The sequence below is a fragment of the Stenella coeruleoalba genome (assembly GCF_951394435.1).
Source record: "Stenella coeruleoalba genome assembly, chromosome: 20".
Classification (NCBI taxonomy): domain Eukaryota; kingdom Metazoa; phylum Chordata; class Mammalia; order Artiodactyla; family Delphinidae; genus Stenella; species Stenella coeruleoalba.
Genome location: NC_137166.1, coordinates 4,545,757 through 4,558,250, shown reverse-complemented (window position 1 = coordinate 4,558,250; position 12,494 = coordinate 4,545,757). Strand labels below are relative to the sequence as shown.

Below are 12,494 nucleotides of genomic sequence, written 5' to 3'. Positions count from 1 at the left end.
ATTCTCCCCAGCAATGAGAAGGAACACGCACAGAACAACTTGGATGGATCTCATGGGTATTATGCTGAGTGACAGTATCCAGTTTTAAAAGGTTACATACTAAATGGTTCCATTTACAGAGATCCCCAAGGTGACAAAATTATAATGATGGAAAATGGATTTGAGGTTGCTAAGGGTAGGATTAAGAGGGTGTGACTGTCGAGGGAGAACCTGGAGGAGTTTGGGGGTGATGGGATAGTTCTGTATCCCAATTGTAGTGGTGGTTTCACTGATCTACACGTGTAATAAAATTTCATATAACTTGTGGCAGGGGTCCCCAAGACTACCCTCAGGCTCAGTGATTCTCTAGAAGGACTCACACGAAGAGGACAACCAGAGGCTCTGTGTTTTGAACCCTCCCAGAATCTTCCCTTTATCTGGTTCTCATTTGTATCCCTTCCCTGTAATAAATATGACCATCAGTATGATAGGTTTCCATGAATTTTTTTTTTTTTTTTTTTAGCAAATTATCCAACCTGAGGGTGGTTTGGGGAATTCCCTGAACTTGCAATTGGTTTCAGAAGTCTTGGGTAGACTTTGCTATCTGGAGGACTGTGCCCTTAACTTCAAGTAGGCCTCAAATCAGGTACTATGCAAAACTGGTAAAATTCACATACGGTTTGAGCTGTTTAGTTCATAGTACTGCATTAACTCTGATTTTCTGGTTTTGATCATTTGGTCTGTGGTTATTTAAGATGTTTTCATTGGGGGATGCTGGGTGATGGGTACACAGGAACTCTCTGCACTATTTTTACAACTTCTATGTCAATCTAAAATTATTTCAAAATAAAGTTCAAGGAAAAATAAGACTCAAAAAAATTGAGCAAAAATATACCAGGCAAATGCAGACAACAACTCACGCAACAGGGGTGACACTACTAACGTCAGATGAGATTTTAAAAATCCAGGGCAAAAGCATTCAGTGAGACAAAGAAGGGAATTTAATAAGACATAACCACCACCGAAAATCTAATAGGCCTCGGTACGTACCAACACAACATCCGAATTCATAGAGCACAGTAGAGGAAATTTAGGAAAAACACAGAAACTTCACTAGGAGACTCTTAACTGACCACAAGCAAGGAAATAAATTGACCTCAAAAAGTAGATACAGGTGACCTCACTCATCACTAACCTGCCATGTAAGGACACCACTGAAACCTCGATTGATTCCAGGAAGTAGATGTGATACAATCGACCTCTCTAATCACTGTTCAACAAAACCACAAAAGAGGCTTCCCTGGTGGCACAGTGGTTTGGGAGTCCGCCTGCCAATGCGGGGGATACGAGTTCGTGCCCCAGTCCGGGAGGATCCCACATGCCGCGAAGCGGCTGGGCCCGTGAGCCATGGCTGCTGGGCCTGCGCGTCCGGAGCCTGTGCTCCGCAACGGGAGAGGCCCACGTACGGCAAAAAAAAAAAAAAAAACACAAAAGAAGCTGTGGAGAAATTCTCTAGCACACCAAAACTGTAAAACTCTTGGGCCCAAGAGAAAATCAAAATGCAACTGCAGAAAACCTGGAAGCTCATCACACACACGCCAATCAGAATCTGTAAATGCAATGGTCACGCCGCAAGGTAAAGCAGAGCTCACAGAAAAACAGTAGTAGCCCCAAATATTCTAATTTACTCTCGTTTTATTTAGTCATTTAATAATCAACTCAAAAAAATGAAAATGAAAAATAAATATAAAAAAGCAGCAAAAATAATATAAAAACAATATTAACTACAAAACCAAATTGGTAGAACCTAACCTAGGGAAAAAAATGAAAGGAAAACACAGGAAAAATCTACAACTATAAAAAATTTCAAATATTTCAGTCAATCTATGTAAATTAATTTGAAGACTTAAATGATGTGGAAAATTTACTAAGAAATATAAAAAATCATCAAAACTGATCCCAGCAGAGATTTCAGACAACCCAGATGATTAAAAAAAAAAAAAAAGGATAAGGTTATCAATAATTAACCCCTTCCCTCCACCACCAAACCAAGAAATACCAGATGGATTCTACCCAGACTTTAAGGAACTCCTTTCATTTGCATTTTCTAGAACCTGGAAGAAAGAAAGATTCTAAATTATTTTTGTAAGGCCAGCACAATTTTAAAGCGTGACTTACATAAAATCTGACCAAAACAAAACAAGAAACCACAGACCAACTCATTTATACACACTGCCACAAAAACACTAAACATGGGCCAACTGAATGAACACATTAAGAGTGACAGTTTCGGGCTTCCCTGGTGGTGCAGTGGTTGAGAGTCCGCCTGCCGATGCAGGGGACACGGGTTCGTGCCCCGGTCCGGGAAGATCCCACATGCCGCGGAGCGGCTGGGCCCGTGAGCCATGGCCGCTGAGCCTGCGCGTCCGGAGCCTGTGCTCCGCAACGGGAGAGGCCACAACAGTGAGAGGCCCGCACACCGTAAAATAAATAAATAAATAAATAAAGGGAAGGACTTCCCTGGTGGCACAGTGGTTAAGAATCCACCTGCCAATGCAAGGGACACGGGTTTGATCCCTGGTCCGGGAAGATCCCACATGTCACAGAGCAACTAAGCCCATGCACCACAACTACTGAGCCCACGCGTCGCAACTACTGAAGCTCATGCGCCCTAGAGCCCGCACACCACAACTACTGAGCCCACGTGCCTAGAGCCCGTGCTCCACAACAAGAGAAGCCACCGCAATAAGAAGCCCACATCAAAGAGTAGCCCCCGCTCGCAGCAACTAGAAAAAGCCACACGCAGCAACGAAAACACAACGCAGCCAAAATAAAATAAAGGCAAAAATTTTTTTCAGACAAAAAGAATCATAATAGCTGCAAACTCCCAGAGAATTCATAGATTATCAGAAACAATGAACAGCAGTAGTTCTCTGTGTGAGGTCCCCAGACCAGCCACAGCAGCATCACCTGGGAATGTATTAGCAATGTAAATTCTCTAGTCCCTCCCCAGAACTACTGAATCAAACTCTGGGAGTGGAGGTCCCCAGTCTGTACTTTAAGAAGCCCCCTAGGTGATTCTGATGCGGGCTCAAGGTCGAGAACCGCTGGATAAAAGAATTCAGTAAGGTAACGGGGTACAACACTATGTAGAAAAATCAAGAGCTTTCCAATGTTCATAGAATCATCAGTTGGGGTGGGGGGGAGGGGGAAGTCCACTCACAGTGCCAGCAATGACAACAAAAATTTACATAGCAAACTGAGATGTTCCTGTTCTTGGAAGAATCAGCATTAGCCAATGTCAGTTCTGCCTACGTTCATCGATACTTAATGCCATCTTGAAAATACTATCCAAAAAGAAAAAGAAAATACTATCAAACTTCTTAGAAGTAGTCAAAGTGCTACCAAAGATCAGACAAAATAAGCAGGCAAGCATTTGAAGGGAAAACAAAACAAAACAAAACAAACAAGCAAAAAAACCCAGTAGTAATAAAGGAATAGCTGTTACTTTTTTTTTTTTTTGCGGTACACGGTCCTCTCACTGTTGTGGCCTCTCCCTTTGCGGAGCACAGGCTCCGTACGCGCAGGCTCAGTGGCCATGGCTCACGGGCCCAGCTGCTCCGCGGCATGTGGGATCTTCCCGGAAATGGGGCACGAACCCGTGTCACCTGAATCGGCAGGCAGACTCTCAACCACTGCACCACCAGCGAAGCCCAGCTCTTACATCTTTTTATCACAAAACTCTGATAATTAAAACATGAGACAGAAACCTTCAGTGAGAAAGTAGCATTTTAAGTCAGTGGGAAAGAGACACACAGTTTAATATAAAATGTACTGGAATTTATTTGGGGGTAAGATAGAGGTATATTTTAAAATACAGTTTGAGCCAAAGCAATCTTGAGAAAGAAAAACAGAACTGGAGGAATCAGGCCCCATGACTTCAGACTATACTTCAAAGCTACAGTAATCAAAACCGTATGGTACTGGCACAAAAAAACAGAAATGTAGATCAATGGAACAGGATAGAAAGCCCACGCATCTACGGTGAATTAATCTATGACAAAGGAGGCAAGACTATACAATGGAGAAAAGAGAGTCTCTTCAACAAGTGGTGCTGGGAAAACTGGACAGCTACATGTGAAAGAATGAAATTAGAACATTCTCTAACACCATACACAAAAATAAACTCAAAATGAGTTAAAGACCTAAATGTAATACCAGATACTATAAAACTCTTAGAGGAAAACATAGGCAGGACACTCTTTGACATAAATCGCAGCAATATCTTTTGTGATCTGTCTCCTAGAGTAACAGAAATAAAAACAAAAATAAACAAATGGGACCTAATTAAACTCAAAAGCTTTTGCACAGCAAAGGAAACCATAAACAAAATGAAAAGACAACCCACAGAATGGGAAAAAACATTTGCAAACAAAGCAACCGACAAGGGCTTTATCTCCAAAACACAAACAGCTCATGAAGCTCAATATCAAAAACACGAACAACCCAATCAAAAAATGGGCAGAAGACCTAAACAGACATTTCTCCAAAGAAGACATACAAATGGCCAACAGGCACATGAAAAGATGCTCAACATCGCTAATTATTAGAGAGATGCAAATCAAAACTACAATGAGGTAACACCTCACACAGGTCAGAATGGCCATGATCAAAAAGCCTACGAACAATAAATGCTGGAGAGGGTGTGGAGAAAAGGGAACCTTCCTACACTGTTGGTGGGAATGTAAACTGGTAGAGCCACTATGGAGAACAGTATGGAGGTTCCTTAAAAAACTAAAAATAGACTTGCTATATGATCCAACAATCCCATTACTGGGCATACATCGGGGAAAACCATAGTTCGGAAGCTATAAACCATAGTTTATAAACCATAGTTCCAATGTTCATTGCAGCACTATTTACAGAAGCCAAGACATGGAAGCAACCTAAGTGTCCATCGACAGAAGAATGGATAAAGAACGTGGTATATATATACAATGGAATATTATTCAGCCATTAAAAAAATGAAATAATGTCATTTGGAGCAACATGGATGGACCTGGAGACTATCATACTAAGTGAAGTAAGCCTGGCAGAGAAAGACAAATATCATATGACATCACTTATATGAGGAATCTTTAAAAAATGATACCAATGAATTTATTTACAAAACAGAAACAGACTCACAGACTTTGAAAACAAACTTATGGTTGCCAAAGGGGAAAGGCAATGGGGGGATAAACTGGAAGTTTAGGATTGACATGTACACACTACTATATGTAAAATAGATAACCAACAAGGACCTACTATACAGCACAGGGAACTCTACTCAATATTCTATAATAACATGAATGTGAAAAGAAGTTGGAAAAGAACAGATATATGTATAACCAAATCACTTTGCTGCACACCTGAAACTAATACAACATTGTAAATCAACTATAGTTCAATATAAAATAAAAAAATTTTTAAAGAGAATCAAAAAAACAAATAAAAAATTAAAATACATTTTGAATGGATCAAAGATTCAGAAGTATAAGTGGAAAGCACAGTAGTAGTAGAAGAAAACACGGTATTTCTTTTTGTTTAATCTCAGAGTGGAGAAAAACTTCCTAAGCAAACCACACATCTCAGAAGCTGGGAAATATGATGACATCAAATGCAAAATTTATGTATGGAAAAATAAAGGCAGACAAACTGGAAAAAACATTTACCACACGCGGCCAATGCCATTTTGCTTAATTCAAAAGAGCACTCTTGGAATTCCCTGGTGGCGCAGTGGTTAAGAATCTGCCTGCCAATGCAGGGGACACAGGTTCGATCCCCGGTCTGGGAAGATCCCACATACCGCGGGGCAACTAAGCCCGTGCGCCACAACTACTGAGCCTGTGCTCTAGAGCCCACGAGCCACAACTACACAGCCCGCGTGCCACAGCTACTGAAGCCCACACCTCTAGAGCCCATGCTCCACAACAAGAGAAGCCACTGCAACGAAGAGTAGCCCTCGCTCGCCACAACTAGAGAAAGCCTGCGCGTGCAGCAATGAAGACCCAACGCAGCCAAAAATAAATAAATAAATTTTTTTTTTTTTTAAAAAGAGCACTTTTGCAAACCAATAACACCCACACCCTAGGAAACCAGGTGAGGGATAGGACACACACCATTCTTGAAAAATGAAGCTCTTCACTGTCATTCATAAGAGAAAAAAAAAATTAGTTTTCAAGCATCCGGTAAACAAAAACTAAATTTTAATATAGTATTGGTGAAAACATGGCAAACAGGCATGCCAGGTCTCAAAAGTAAAAATCTAGCTTGAAAGAGGTTCATTTGTTAATACCTAAATAAAAAAGCACGTACCTTTTGATCCAGCAATTCAGCTTCAAAGAGTTTATTCGCCAGACAAAACCACACCAAGATGTATATAAACGATATTCATTCCAGTAACAATTAGCTACAAACAGACCGTTCCCCAGCCGGGGATGGCTGACCACCAGAAAGGATGGGGCGTCCATCTCATGGGACATCACATAGACAATGAGAATAAATGGGTAGACAGAGCAATTTCCACCCAAAAAAAGGTGAGGGACACACCAGTGTGTACAGCACATTACCTCTTGGGAACAAAATGCTAGAGCGGAGTCAGGAGGAAGACTTAGCTTTCAAGTTACATCCTTTTGTATTTTGACCTTTTTTGCTGTGTATGCATAAGCTAATTTTTTAATTAAAAAAAACTATGGTGTGTCTATCAACAGATGAATGGATAAACATGTGGTGTGCACATATATACGTACACATGAGTATGTGGTGTGTGTGTACATACATATGATGGAATATTACTCAGCCATAAAAAAGAATGAAACTTTGCCATTTGCAGCAACATGGATGGACTTGGAGGGCATTATGCTAAATGAAGTAAGTCAGAGAAAGACAAATCCTGTCTGATATCACTTATATGTGGAATCTAAAAAATACAACAAACTAGGGAATAAAACAAAAAAGAAGCAGATTCACAGATACAGAGACCAAGCTAGTGGTTACCAGTGGGGAGGGGCGATATGGGGGGGGATTATGGGATTATATAAGACCACGTGTGTGAAACCTTTTAAAATTGTAAAGCACTGGAGAATTTAAAGACTCTTTCATTCAATAAAAGAAAAAAATTTCCAGAAAAAAATATGGTGGGGGAGAAAAGTAACAACAGCCATGCTGTACCATGAACAGCGTTTTTTCACCGCTTTCTTCCAGCGCCTATCAGGGGCCCTTATGAGTCTTCACCTCCAGGGAGACCGCTAGTCCTTACAACCTGAATTCTTACTCCCATTTTATCAAAGAACAAACTCATCACATGTTAAAACTAGCATCATGGGTTTCTCAGGCCCAGGAGGAGCGTGGTTCCTCGGGTCCTGTGGCCCCGGGCACGGCTGACACCAAACTGGTCTGTGTGCTCGGGACCACACGTGCTGGGGAATCACACGGCTGCCCCACACCCCCTGCGAGGGCCGAACACCCCAGGTGACCAAGCGCCTGGGCTGGGCGCCCAGCTTCCCTCGAGGAGGTGTGCTGTCTTAGGAAACCGTCAGGCCCCCAGGTATGACCTGCACTCTTGTTAGAAGAGGCACAAGGCAGAAAACGGGCCGGCAGACACATCCAGCCTCTCTGACAGCCACAGACAGAGGCCGTAGGAAGTGGTCTTCAACGGACCTTTTATTAGCGAGGCATTATTTCATTGCATTTTTCTAAAAAAATATTCTGTAACACACTGAAGACTCGGGGCCTAATTCTTCAGATTACGGTAAGGATATGTGAGGATCCTAATATCCTGCATCTGCTTCCCATCAATTAAGAACTCACAAAATGTACCTGAGAAGCTGTTAAAAACTGGCTTTTTATAAGGAAAATCGATCATGACCGAGCGTGCATGTCACCGTCTGAGCACCTCTCTTCGAAGGCCCATGTGCAAGGCCTTCTGCTCAGGGCTCAGCGCAGAGTTTGACGAGCCTCCCGGTGGAAAATGCAGAGCCTGTGAAATGCAAACAGCTCGGTTTACTACGGCTTATAATCGGGGGCAACTCAGTAACAAGGCGGCATCTCGTCAGATCTGCAGAAGGGCAATGGGTAGCAAAGGGCAGAGCTCCGCTGAGCGGGATTCTCAGTGTCCGGAGATTCCTGCAGGGACTGGAAGGGACACGGCAGCTCTGCCTGAGGTCCAGCCCACCAACATCTGTGCTAGCGCTTCAGGATCACTGTTCGTTTAAAGCAAGTCCATGCTGTCAAAGTACCCAACGTCCCCTCGGGAAGCAGCACGGGGTGGGGGTGATGCTGGGAGGTCAGGAGCCCGGGCCAGTCCAGTTACTCACCACTAATTCCTGCGACAGGCCATACGTGTATTAACAGGAATCTTAGCCTCAGGGCCCCGAATGGCCCCACGTTTAAATTAGTAAGAGAACCACAACTTTGCTTCTCTGTAGACCTCCTGGTTTTCCCATTTGCTCATAGCACAGACTCACTTAACTCATCATTGACCGGGGGATTTTTGCAGAAACTAACGCCTGTGGACAGCGATTTGTTAGGTAAATGAATACTGAAACGTCTCTGGTCAATGATGTTTGGGTAACAAAAGACGTAGTAATACGTCTCTGGTCAGTAATGTGTTAAAAACAGCTGAGAAAGGCAGATACTGAACCTTACTGAAGACCCATATCACCGTTATCTTCAAAATCTCCAGCTGTTACCCCCGTTAGTACACTCCTGTGCTTTTTTTTTTTTTTTTTTCCGAAATACAAAAATTCCATGTCAGAGGAAGCTGTTCCCCAAAGGGTTGAGATTCCCGTCTGAGCACCTCTGCCCTTTACCAGTAGAAATGGGACATCGAGAGGCCTGTGCAGAGGCCAAGTGACCCTCAGTGAGTGGACCCCCCCCCCCTCCAGCAAGAACTCAAATCCCCAACCACTGCTAATTGCAGTCGGCCTCAAACGTCTCAGCATCGTCTTTGGATTTCATCTGTACAAAATGAGCGAAGTCCAGGAATCAAGCTGGTAATTGGACATAGTTCGGGGGAGACACACCCACCATTGATATATAGCATCAGAGGAACTGTACTCTGTTTCAATTAGGCACCTCCAGGACCACCTAGACGTGACCAGCACGCTCTGGATTAAAGTAAAACACAGTCTGCAGGCTGTGCTCCAGCTCCAGGAAGGCCCGTGCTGGGGGCTCCGCCTCACTGGTCCTCAGGCACCTCCCGGAGCCCTTCGCTGTGGCGCATCCGCCCACTGACTTCCAACAGGGCCTGGGCCGTAGGGTCCACGTCCAGAACGCTCTTGGTGTTCTTGGCCTTGGGAAGAAGGGAAGGATGGGTGTGTTCAGTGACCAAAACCAGGCAGTGACGTCCTGCTGCTGTCAAGTTTATCAGAGGGGAATTTCCTACTGTCGCCACAAGGGAAATGTGGTAGAGGCTCCTCCCCCGAGCCCTACTGAGTGCCCCCGCCCCGGGATGCCATCGCTGGGAGGTGACAAGACGCAGGGGCCCCAACGGCGACTCACCGTCAAACCCCGGAACTGGAAGGAACCCCAGACCCTCCTCATCTTGCAGACAAGTCCCCACTCCCCCGGGATCCCACCTCCCTGGGGCGGTTCTTTCTAATAAACCTCCACAGACCCCAGACAGCATCCTCTGCTCTGCTGTGCACCCACTGGCATCCCTCTGGCCAGCAACGGCTGCTGGAAACAAACTGGAATAAACCATCTCCAGATGGAGGAGTAAAAGGGACAAAGCCGAGAAAGGGGAGAAACGCCCCCATGCTCACCAGCTGTGTCACCGAAGCATCTCCCACTGCCCACACCTCCATCTTCTCGAACCGGAAGTCCTCCTGGGCCGAGAGCTGAGGGCTGTTGTACGTGGTGCATGTGGGCTTGGCCTTGCTGTGTCCTTTCCCGAAATCGACATCGATCCACAGGCCAAAATAATTGTGCTGCCCTCCCATGCCCTGCGGAGGGAGGGGCATAGCACCGCCTCGGTCTGGAGCACCAGACACCTGAAGCCCACCCCGGCCGTCATGCCACCGGGGCGTATGAGAAGTGAACGCAATTTTCTTCCTTTCTTTTTTTTTTTTTTAACTGTGAAATACACATTCACAGATTGATACAATTTAAGTATCCCATGACAAGTTCCTAGAACACTCATCAAGGTGTCCTGACTCGTACGCCATGGCCCCTTCTCACGGGGCTGCACTGGCAGGAAACACAAGGGACAAGAGAGGACAAAAGAATACAGGCCCTCAGGCCTAGAGACCCCAATCGGTAAAATAAGGGGAGAGGTCTACACAGCACTTCCCGGACAGGGATGCCGATCCGTACCCGGCCCAGGACCCGGTGCTCAAGCAGGCAGGTCGTTCACTCAGCACAGCAGGGAGGGAAAGGAGGAGGCAGCCCCGGGAAGGCGGGAACCACTCGGCACACGGCCGGCTCTGAGCCAGCGGCCGATGGGAACAGACTGCTGTTCAACCTCTCTGATCCCTTTCCCTCTCCAACAGTGCCTCCCCGCCCCGGGCCCGGAGAGCCTGAAGCTAACGCCAGAGCAAGAGACCAGGGCAGGAAACGCAGCTAACCTCGGGGCTGCTTCTCCCCTCGGGCCGATTACTGACCACCACCGAGACCCACTGGGTGCTGCTCCTGAGGCCAAGGCCCTCGCCCCTGTCATCACCAAACTGACCTTTCTTTTTTTTTTTTTCCGGTACACAGGCCTCTCACTGTTGTGGCCTCTCCCATTGCAGAGCACAGGCTCCGGACGTGCAGGCTCAGCGGCCATGGCTCACGGGCCCAGCCGCTCCGCGGCATGTGGGATCCTCCCGGACCGGGGCACGAACCCGTGTCCCCTGCATCAGCAGGCGGACTCTCAACCACTGCGCCACCAGGGAAGCCCCTTTCTGAAAGGCGTCCGGGGTCATCAGGTGGCCCCGTGGGAGCCTCACAGTGAGCCTGGGAAGGAGCACAGGGCCCTCTCCACACCGACAAGATGGACCAGCCCCCCCGGCCCTTGGCTTTGCAGAGACAGGGCTGGAATTTCCCGAGAGGGGCTTTTTAAGAAGCAGGGGAAAGAAATAGGCTGGTGCTGCCAGGACACACATTTCTCACCCAAGCTAAGCATCTGTGCGGGCGCCCGTCCCCACCACCGCCCCCGGCCTTCCCCCACGTCCTCTTCTTCCTGTGCTCCGGCTGGAGCACAGAGCAGACAACCCCCCGTGGGTCCAAAGGGTCTGGGGAGCCCAGCCCCGGCCCCGTGCCCGGGTGGTACCCCAGGCAGGGCAGCATCTCCAGCCATGAAGGCCACAGACCAACCACCTGACGGCCAGGAACACTGGGCGACTCTGTCATTTGCACACAAACCCCGGAAATGCCCCAATAGAGGCCCCTTTTTTCCACGAGAGAAATTCTGTCCTCGTTGTCGCTCATCGCATCACCACCCTGAGACTCGGGCAGAACGAACTGAGCACGTACGGCTGCCCTGACGCAGGGCGGAGTGTCCCCGGGCACGTCGGGGTCAGTGCATCACCACGGGGGGGACGTGCCCTGCCCGCCCAAGTCCTTACCAGTCCATTCGGGATGGTCTGCTGCCCTTGATTCAGGTACATGTAGTGGTCATTGTAGCCCGTGGAGGTGTACACGGCCATGCTGGGGGAGATGGAGAACAGGAAGCACCTGTCATCCCCTGAAATCGATCAGAGCAAAAAGCAGCAAGGTCAGCCATCGGCGCTGGGCACGGGGAGAAGCAGGAAATGGAAACGGGCCGTGGCTCGGATGGCTGAGCAGGAAGGGCTGCCCTCGGGTCCTCGGCGTGCGCAGGGCTCCTGTGCATTGGGGGCAGGGCCGGCCGGCCAGCGGGCGGAGCCCGGGACCGTAGGATGAGCTGCGGGTGACCGTTACAAAGGAATGTGACATCTGCTTGCTGGGAACACCTGTTAGCGCTCTCCCGGGGAGATGGGAGCCCTGCCCCACCGCCCCAGAGTCAGCAAGAGCAGCCTCGTCTCAACCAAGGAGCAAGGGGCAGGCGGCCACTCCACGTATTGGCTGGGCACTCACGTGGCCTCAAGCAGGCACATCACGCAGCGCGGAGAAGGCAGGGTGCCTGCAGACACAGCCGCCCACAGGGAGGGGCGGGGACACGCAGGGAAAGGGGACCCTCTGCCTTTGCCCGGGCACAGGAGTGGGCATGCCACCACGCAGAGAAGGTACCGGTCAAAATCCTGGAAATGAACAGCACCCTCCAGCTCAGAGACTCCTGCCCTCCCCGACGCACTCGCTAGGGAGGGGACGGAGGCTGCACCTCACCAAGGGAACTCCCGGCTAGGCCAGAGCCAGACCAGGGATGCTCCCCACAGCTGTGAGACCTTGGCCGGAAGGACCGCCCCTCGACGGTGACAGCATGAGGCCCACAGCTGTGAGACCTTGGCCGGAAGGACCGCCCCTCGACGGTGACAGCATGAGGCCCACAGCTGTGAGACCTTGGCCGGAAGGAC

The 12,494-nt window shown here is 47.9% G+C and overlaps 1 protein-coding gene across 4 annotated transcripts in view; it reads right to left on the bottom strand.

The window, feature by feature from the left end:
* MEAK7 (MTOR associated protein, eak-7 homolog) overlaps positions 1-12,494 on the bottom strand; it is an 80,874-nt gene that overhangs the window by 6,290 nt on the left and 62,090 nt on the right. For 3 of the 4 annotated variants that reach the window (XM_079907047.1, XM_079907044.1, XM_079907045.1), the window contains exons 6-8: positions 11,568-11,686; positions 9,786-9,965; positions 7,840-9,313 (exon numbers count right to left, since the gene is read on the bottom strand). In XM_079907047.1, coding sequence (XP_079763173.1) covers positions 9,200-9,313; positions 9,786-9,965; positions 11,568-11,686 — 413 coding nt within the window. In that variant the 3' untranslated portion in view covers positions 7,840-9,199. Of the gene's footprint in view, positions 1-4,634; positions 9,314-9,785; positions 9,966-11,567; positions 11,687-12,494 lie in introns of those variants that run through there. The other variant, XM_079907046.1, reaches the window with a different exon arrangement.